Raw genomic sequence first — 9,015 nt, 5'->3', positions numbered from 1 at the left:
CTCCACAATCTGCGGGGCTGGGGCTAGGTGCCACCAGAGGGTGTGGGACTGGAAGTCAGGCCCCTCTAAAGTCAACCCATTTCTCTCTCCACCCTGGTATTTAGGGCTCTTCAGAGCTTGTCTTCCCAGTTTTCTCAATTAGCTGGTCTAGTGAGGTCTAACAGCAGCAGTGAGAATCACAAAGAGGAAATAATCCCATAATCATTTTTCTTCACCTTGATGAGGATTTATGGTAATAGCACCCTCTGGGGATAGCAGCTGGTGTGATTCGCTTCTCTGGTGACACCTGGTGGGCCCCCAGCAGCTCTGTCACCATATACTGGGTCATGCTAGCCAAATCTGATTGGTCCCAGTGTAGACACATGAACCAACCCAGCCAATCAGATTTTCTTGTCCACAATTTGAAATTTGGAATGGAGACTGCCTAGACCCGGGTTTGCAACCACAAAGCTTCAAAAGTCCCAGTAGCTGACTCCTACCCTCAGATGATTGAACTGGTCTGGAATACTGCCTGGGTGTTGGCATTTTCCCAAGGTCCCCGGGGTATTTGTGTACAACCAAGATTGAGCCCCTTGGTCCAGATCCTTGCTACTTACAGTGTGGTCCGTGGGCCAGCAGCATCGGCATCCCCCAGGAGCCTGTTAGAGATGCACACCCCCGGCTCCCAGACCCACTGAGTTCATCTTTTCAGCAGGACCTCCAGGTGATGGTCTGTACTGGCCTCAACCTCTGAACAACGACCTCCCCCCCTCACTGTCTGAATCTTTAATAACCTGGGCTGAGGCCTGTGCTAAAATGTATTTGCTTTCCTGGAGCCACACCTGGTGACCAGGGACGGCCGGAGGAGAGATGTGCTGCTTTGGAGAGGAGGCAGGCTGGTAAATGTTTGCTCTGACTAAGCCAGGATCAGAGATCTGACTGTTATTTGCACTCGTTGGCATTGGACTTGCTACTCCGTAAACTGTGCTTTGTTTGACTGGACGGGCGTGTGCTTCAGTGTCTTTTATTGACTGGGCTCCTCCAAGGGCAGCCTCCTGTGTTAATCCCCCACAAACCTGAGCGCAGGAAGGCATGTACTCTGTGGCCACCTGCAGGAGAGGGTGCCGGGTGTCTTCCCTACCTTGTCCTTTGTGTCCTTGTGTCGTGAATTTTAGGAGTACATATGCACCTGTGTGTACGGAGAAGTGTGGCACCCCACCCATGTTCTTGGGGGCTGTGTATCCCCCCAACTTTGAGACATGTCTCAGCAGCTCCTTTCCAGTTCTCTGTCCTTCAGTCACTGTGCCAAATCTAATAAAAGCCTGTCAGCAGGTGTGACAATGTCCAGTCTGGTCTGGTCTGGCCCAGGAGGGGAACTGGGGAATGTGTCTCCTCCCATCTCCCCTTCCCCCCCAACACACACACCTCCTTTTTCCTCCTGAGGAAGGTTGGGCCTCCAGCAGGGGGAGCCAGCTGCCCAGAGTTGGCCCCTTAGCCGCGAAGGCCAGTTCTAGCCCCCTCCCCCACCTTGGGTCGAGTCCCAGTGAAACTCTGGTCAATAATCCATAGCCTCTCCCGGCTCCTGCAACTGTTTGCACTCTCGGTTCCTCCTCCTCCTGAAATCCTGCAGCTGCCTCTGCTCCCTTTGGTTTTTAGTTCCCACCTCCCACCCACTGAGCCCCTCTCCCAGTTTAAGGATTTAAATAGAGTTTCCCTGGGAGATTCCTCTGCAGCCGAGTGGGCACGCACGAGGCAGGGGGGCCATGAAAGAGTAGTGTCTGTGATTCCATGCGGCCACCTTCATCCCCTGAGCCTCAGAGAACCCAAGATGGGCTGAAGAGGGAGGTTGGAGGCTGGAGTCTCAGGGGACAGATACCCAGTCCTAAAGCCTGTTGGTTGGTTTTTCTCCGCAGTCCACACAGCGCCCTCCGGTGGCCCAGACATTGCCCTCATTCCCAGTTCCCCTTCTGCAGCACGTGTTCTGAACCTCAGTTTCCCTTCCCCTGAGCAGACAAAAAACAACAGTGGAGAGGGGCTGTGTGGTGCAGTGGTTACACACACACAGGTCAACTCTGGCTTCAGTCCCAGCTGTCACTGTGAGCACCTGACCGAGGGCAAGTGACTTACCCTCTCTGAGCCACAGCTAACTGTCTGGAAAATGGGGATGCAGTAATGCTATCGCCTGTCTCAGCTGGTGAGAAGATTAAAGGAGGATCTTATAAAGCACTCACCATGGGTCCCCTTTGTAAGAGCTCTCTAAATGTTAGCTGTTGACACACGGGGCAGGGCTATGGGTACCGGAAAGTCTGAGCACCTTGGGAGGCCCTATGCATCGGTCATTGGTATGTCCCTAGAAAGTTCCATAAGGTGGGGAAAGATGAGGGAAGAAACCTTGGGGTGGTCAGCACACTTCATCCTGCCTTCCCTCCCTCCCCCTCCTAGTCTCCATCATGTGCCCTCAGAGTTCCCTGTGACCTGGGAGAGGCTCCCTAACAAAGGCCCCCTTGTACAGGTCTGTTTGTTTTGGTAATAAATTTCCTGAGCAACAGCTCCCTGGGGTGGGGTGGCCCAGCAGCAGGTGAGAGCTAACCTGGAAGCTGCAGGATGGCATCATTTAGCTGGCCACCTCAGCCTCTCCTTGTTCCTGCCACAAAGTGGAAATTGGGCAGCTGTGCCTGGAGAAAGAGCTGGACAAAGGAAGAAAGGCTTGGTGGTTTACTTCTGAAAACCAGCCGATCACAGGGATGGCATGCATGGGCTGCGTTTGGTTCTGTCGTGCAGTGCACAGGGTCGCCATGAGTCTGAGGCTGACTCGGGGGGAGCTGACAACGTCGTAGACAGAGCACTTACTCCTTAAATAAGCAACGAGGGAGGGGGTCCCTAGTAAAGGAAGAGGGAAGGAGATCAGCAGTTAACTGAGTACCTGCTATGGGCCAACCCCTTATGACTGACCTCTCCTTGTGAAGTAGGTATTATTATAACCTCCTTTTAAGGAAAAGGAAATTTTTAAAAATCCCAAGATTGTCCAGGTACTAAGGAATAGAATCAGTTTGAATCCTGATCCCAAACCAAACCACAGTGTCTTTGAGGCCAGACACCAAAGATCTGCCCCACTCTCTTGGGGCTCCGGATGGCCTCTCTGGCCAGAAGGAAGTGACCCACTGCAATGTAACTAGCTCCTCCCTCTGCTTTTCCCCAACCCACCCCCAAGATGCTAAGGCTAGCTTGAGGGGGAACCAGTGACCCAGTTCCTACATTTTCACACCTGGATACCCTTCCTGGTATTTGCAAGGAAAAGTTTGAGCACAAAGTTCCACTTTATTTACATAAAGGAAGATAAAGATATGAGAAAACAACAGTCCCTTCAATAAATGCAGGACAAGAGCACTTTTGCAGCATTGTTCATTACAAAGAGATAAATCTACGGTGAGTTTATTAAAATTCAAGGCTCCAGGACTCATCTCTGTGGCTGATCCATCTTAAATACAAATAGGGGTCTCAGAGGTGAATACTGGTGGCTTTTAGCTCCCCTCCCCCACCCCCTTAGAATCCTTGGGCTAGTGTGACCTCCCCTTTGAGGGCGAGTAGCTTGGCACCCACGTAAGTGGTGACCAAAGCAGGAACACATAGAGGATCAACTAATGTGGCCTTCTGCAGCCCCATGGAATGCCAGCCTCCTCTTCCCATTCCACACCTGGAAGCAGAGTTCCCGGAAGTTTACACCGTGTTGGAAGGTGAGCCTAAGTTCAGCTTCTTATCCATGCCTCAGGCTCCCAGGAAGCCAACCCCCCATCATGTGGCTTCCAGAAACATGCTCTCTTCAGCCTTGGTCCAGGGTAGAGAAAAAAGGGTGCAGTAATTCAAACTCACCCCTTGACCCCTGGCTGGGCCCAGGGCGGGGGTGGAGTCCGCCTGCCCTCCCATCTCCATGCCTTGACCTGCTACCTGCCTGCTGGCACCACCACGGCTTCACTGGCAGACTGTCTTTCCAGAGTGGAAGTTTCTATTCTTGAACCAGAATGCCTTCTGTATGTGATTAGGGGAGGGTAGGAGGACCCTGAGATCTCTGGGCCTTCGATAAAGCTGGGCACATTCAACAAAGGTAAAGCCAGACATTTCCTCGCCAGCAGCCATCAACTGCCCCATGGCCCCTGCAGTGGCCAGAGACCAGCATGGTCTACTCCTGTCCCAGATCCCACTGATGTTAAGGGAGCAAGGGTGCTAGCATCCTCCTTGGCCCCCTTCACTGTCCTTTGTCCTCCCTGTCATCAAAGAGGTTGGGATTCTCCGCCAACATGGCGCGCACTCTCTTCTTCTCCTTGAACCGGCCGGAGTTGGAGACCTTGACGTGCTTGCCTTTGGTGCCCTTGTCCACAATCTTCTCGAGGCGGGTGTTGAAGTCGCTGGTGGGACCCCCACCCTCGGGCCGTGGGGGTTCCGTGGCCCCCTCCGTTTGGGCATAGGTGTCCGGGATCTCATACAGCACCTTGGGAGTGGATTTCTTTTTTCGGAGGAAAGTCAGCTTCCACCAATTAGCTTCAGTCATGGCGCTCCCTGAGCCGAAGGTGGGGCTTTCTGGTGGAGCAGAGTGAGGGAGAGATGGGGGTGTCAGTGGGGAGAATGGGGTGGGTGCCCATGGCCCAGCACTCTCTAGACTCAATCATAAAACCAAACCAAAACCACTGCCATTGAGTTGATCCTGCCCAAGATCACATTAAACCAAACTCACTACCGTCGAGTCAATTCGACTCATAGCAGCCACTCCTGGGGTTTCTGAGGCGGTATCTCTATGAATGTAGATTGCCTAATCCTCCTTCCAAGGAGTGGCTGGTGGGTTTGAACCTCCAGCCTTCTGTTTAGCAGTCAAATGCCTTAGGCAGTAGTATATCACCAGAGCTCCTAAAGATTACATTAGTTGAGTTGATTCTATTGAGTTGATTCCAACTCATAGCCACCACAGGGTTTCCAAGGTGCCACAGAGTAACTGGTGGGTTTGAACCCCCAACCTTCTGGTTAGCAGCCAAATGTTGTAATGATGGTGCCATCAGAGCTCCTTACTCTCTCAACTCAATTATGGGTGATTTTAATAGCTTGGACATGAAAAGACTTAGAGATAGGGCCTAATGAGTCCATAATTGAGGTAAGTGGTGTGAGGCAATGCTTTTGGAAGTATAAGAGAGAAGGGCCTAGGGAGGGGGTGGCCAAAGTCAACATAGACAGGGAAGCCAGTGGAGCTAGGCAGAGGGGGCAGGGGACAATCCCACAGTGCTGCCAGGCAGCGTTGAAGGAAGCTGGCCCCTCAAAGTAGTGCAAACGGTTTGTGCTCAGTGACTGCTAACCTAAAGGTTGGTGGTTTAACCAGCCCCCAGCAGTGCCATCATGGAAGGCAGGCCTGGTGGTGTGCTCCAAGAAAACCCTATCAAGCACAGTTCTGCTTTGTAACACGGGGGACACTGTGAATTGGAACTGACTTGGCTGCGATGGCTTGGGTTTGGTTTTGAGGGCCCCAGGAAGGGGAAGCACTTGCTTAGGATGCTCAGCATCCAGATCTTTGACCCCTTCCCATGTTCTTCCCACCCCATGCCAGGCCCTGCTACCAGGAGATGGGCAGATGGCCGACTGGTATCAGACAGATTAAAACGCCCAGTGTGCTTTGCTTGGAATTCATTGTGAATTCATCACAAAATAAAATAGAATTTGTAATATTATGAGTAATTCAGGCTTCCCACTGGTGACCAAGAGGCTAAAGAAGTTGCTGACCTTTGTCCAAGAGGGAAGAACCTCGGGTTGGGAGGGAGTGAGAAGTCCTGGGACTGTTCTACCTCGTGACCTCTGGCAAGTTATGTGTGTGGGCCTTGATTTCCTCATCTGTCTCTTCCAGCCCTTATCTTTGGCTCTGATGTTAATCCCTTCCACAGAGGTAGACATGCTTTGCAAAGTTAAACTTCTGCTGATGTTAATAATTACTAAGGGATGGCTCCCTTTTCCCACCCAGCTTCCATGAGGAGAGGAATTTGAAAGACTGCAAAGAAGTTTGGTGCCAAGAGGTATGTGTGAAATACAGCCATGTAGGTCGTACCTCCCTCCACACGAGCTCCTCATGGAGGTGGGGCCTGGGAGCTGAAATCCAGGCTTCTCCATGCACAAGCATGCACTTTTCCATAGAGCTCCCTTCCCTCGGGACCTCACTTTTTGCTAATTTGTATAAAGGCTATGAGCTAGTGGAAGTTCTGGGAGATGATGATGCCTTGACATCTGGGGCATGTAGGATGGGAGAAGTGACAGTAGGTTAGAGGCACTAAGATCAATGAAAGAGCAGGCCGAATGATGAGAAGCATGGATACCTCTGGCCCTGGAGAGGGTAGTGGTCATAGGACTCCTCGGTGTGGGCTGAGAAAGCTCCTGAGGATACAGTAGTCCTTGCTGGCTGCTGTGGACTCAGCCCTCAACTTCTGGTGACCCAGGGTTGGACCACTGTGATCCATAATGTCTACTGATTTTCCGAAGTAGATCTCCAGGCCTTTCTTCCTAGTCTTAGGAAGCTCCACTAAAACCTGCTCAGTATCATAGCAACATGCAGGCCTCCACTGACAGATGGGTGGTAGCTGTGCTTGAGGTCCATTGGCCAGGAATCAAACTGGGTCTCCTGCCTGGAAGGTAAGGAGTCTACCACAAAACCACCACTGCCCCCACAGTAGCTAAAGAGCAGACCAGAAAGCTAGACGTGAAAAAACTGATTGTCTTGACTATGTTTTCTAAAAAGATCAGCAAGAAATATGCCAAACTATTGTTTTGGGTTTTTTTTTTTTTTTTTTTTCTAATATAGGACTAATAGGAGATGCTTTCTCCCTCTATTTTCCTCATTTCCAGATCTTCCATAATGAGTGTAGATTGTTTGAAAGGAAGAAACCCATCAAATTAGAGAAAAAAGAAAACAAGGTGCTGGCTTAGGTTTGGAATGAGTTGCGTGCCTGCACCCATCACCCCTTGCGGCGGCTGTCTTCCACCCCTCCGCACCCCCACCCCTTTTCCCTGAGCACATACTCAAAGGATTCCTTCCCACCTTGTCCAGGAAGCAAACCACACAGTGCCAGCTCTGGGCCTGTAGCTGAGCTCAAATACCCAGAGAAGCCAAGGGGAGATCTTATGCAGCTCCCACTTGGAAAATGAAGGAGTGCGTAAGAGTGGCAGACCCATACTTTCAGGACACCCTGGAGAGGTGAGCGCACCAAGGGGACGGCCTGAGAGGTTGACTTTGGCAGCCTGCCCCACCTGGGCCTAGCACAGCCTCGCACAGAACTTGGTGTTCCAGAACGGGCTTCTGGAAGGAGTTGGGGGGAGGGCAAAGAAGGAGGGACAGGGCACTTGCTTACTCTGTGAGTGCCCAGTTACTGCCTGGCCTGGGACAAGGCCCTTGGCCCCCCCATTGCCCACCAGGCCTGCCAAGGAACTTGGGGAAGGAGGAACAGAAAATCCAGCTCCTGAACTCACTGTCATCACCAGACCACCTAGCTCCACGAAGGGACATGCTGGCTAACATATGTCTCCTTTAATGGGTATGTCAACTTGGCACCCATGGAGCTTCACCCTCCTTGAAGCAAAGGGCGTGACAGATCACAAGGAATTTCTTATCAGAAAGCCATTAAGAGACAGGAATAGCCTGGGACCCTCCCCTGGAGCCTCCACCAAGACAAGGCATTAAAACCCATTGTTAGGGAATCTATCCAATTCATGACGACCCCTTCTTGGGTCTCCAAGGCAGTATCACTATGGAAGTAGATTGCCCAACCTTCCCTCTGAAGAGACAAGGCATTGGTGCCCTCGTAACCTGAGTTTGCACTGGTTTTTCTAGAAGACCCTTTGCCAGGGCTTCCAGTCCCTTCTGTCCAGGAAGAACATGTAAGCATCTGTGGGCAGGTGTTTACTAGGCAAGCCTGGCATATGGAAATCTGAATTTGCAAAATATAAATTAGGGGACTCTTCTTTGCTTTACAAAATAAGCCAACTACAAGATTCTTACACAGTGGCTGCAATGATGGGCTCAGGTATAGCAAGAATTGTGAGGCTGGCACAGGACCAGGCAGTATTTCGTTCTGTTGTACAGAGGGTTGCTATGAGTCGGAGCCAACTTGACGGCACCTAACAACAACACAACACAAGATTCTTTTAGTGTGAACTATCCCAAGATAGTATACAATCTAATTTTCTTTCTTTCTTTCTTTCTTTTTTTTTTTTTTAAAGAAAAGGTGACATATTCAAAGTTCCCAGATACCCAAAGTGGGAAGATACCTAGAGAAGACACCTACAACTACATGCCCAACCTAATCACAGAAGGTCTGGGGCTGACCTGGCTTTTGGGATCTCACTTTTGGAGTCCAGTGTTTGGTGAAAGTTCCTGGGCCTGCAGTTGGCCTGTGCAGGGCCCTGTACTGGCTGAGTGAGGGCTGAGCCCTTGCCCTGGGAGCCCTGCAATCAACAGTGAGATATAATCAGCCCCTGAGGGTGTCAGCTCCACCTCCGCTGTCCACACAGCTTTGGAGCCCAGGACTGGCCTGAAGGGATGCCTGCCACCCCCTGCCTTTGGCAACCAGCACCATGACATGCACATGGATGCCCCAGGACTGTCCCACTACCCCTGCTGGCTTCATGAGCTTCTCTGATGGCTTTGCCCAGACTGGGTCTGGCCCTTTCCTAAGCTAGCATGGGTTAACCATTGACTAGGGGAGAGAGGGAGCAAGCCGGCTTCTAGGTTGTTCAAGAAGACCCAGAACCCTCTCCTCCAAGGCCCTTAATGGCATTTCTCCACCCTAGATGAGGTTGGGTGCCCTGGACAACCAGAAACATGTTCAGGCTGGTGGGGGGGGTGGGGGAAGTGGGTAGGGGGAGCTCCAGTTCAGCAAGAGTTAATAGAGAACTGCTCTGAAGTGAGACTTCCCCGGAGAGGAGCTCTGCTGGAGGCCTGGATCGACTCCAAGAAGCCCATGGGATGAGTCTGCAGTCCTGCCTGCCCACCTACAGATAGTGGGGGAGACGGCA

General features: G+C 51.6%; 1 protein-coding gene across 1 annotated transcript; it reads right to left on the bottom strand.

The window, feature by feature from the left end:
* Positions 1-4,222: 4,222 nt before the first annotated feature.
* Positions 4,223-4,525, bottom strand: PRR15L (proline rich 15 like). Its single transcript, XM_007941984.1, has one exon. It carries the CDS (start codon positions 4,523-4,525, stop codon positions 4,223-4,225), a length of 303 nt encoding a protein of 100 aa, XP_007940175.1.
* Between the last annotated feature and the right edge of the window lie 4,490 nt (positions 4,526-9,015).

Source organism: Orycteropus afer, unplaced genomic scaffold, assembly GCF_000298275.1.
Source record: "Orycteropus afer afer isolate SDZICR_OR568_19922 unplaced genomic scaffold, OryAfe1.0 scaffold00085, whole genome shotgun sequence".
NCBI lineage: Eukaryota > Metazoa > Chordata > Mammalia > Tubulidentata > Orycteropodidae > Orycteropus > Orycteropus afer.
Note: the sequence above shows the minus strand (reverse complement) of the source record. Positions and strands in the feature narration are given on the sequence as shown.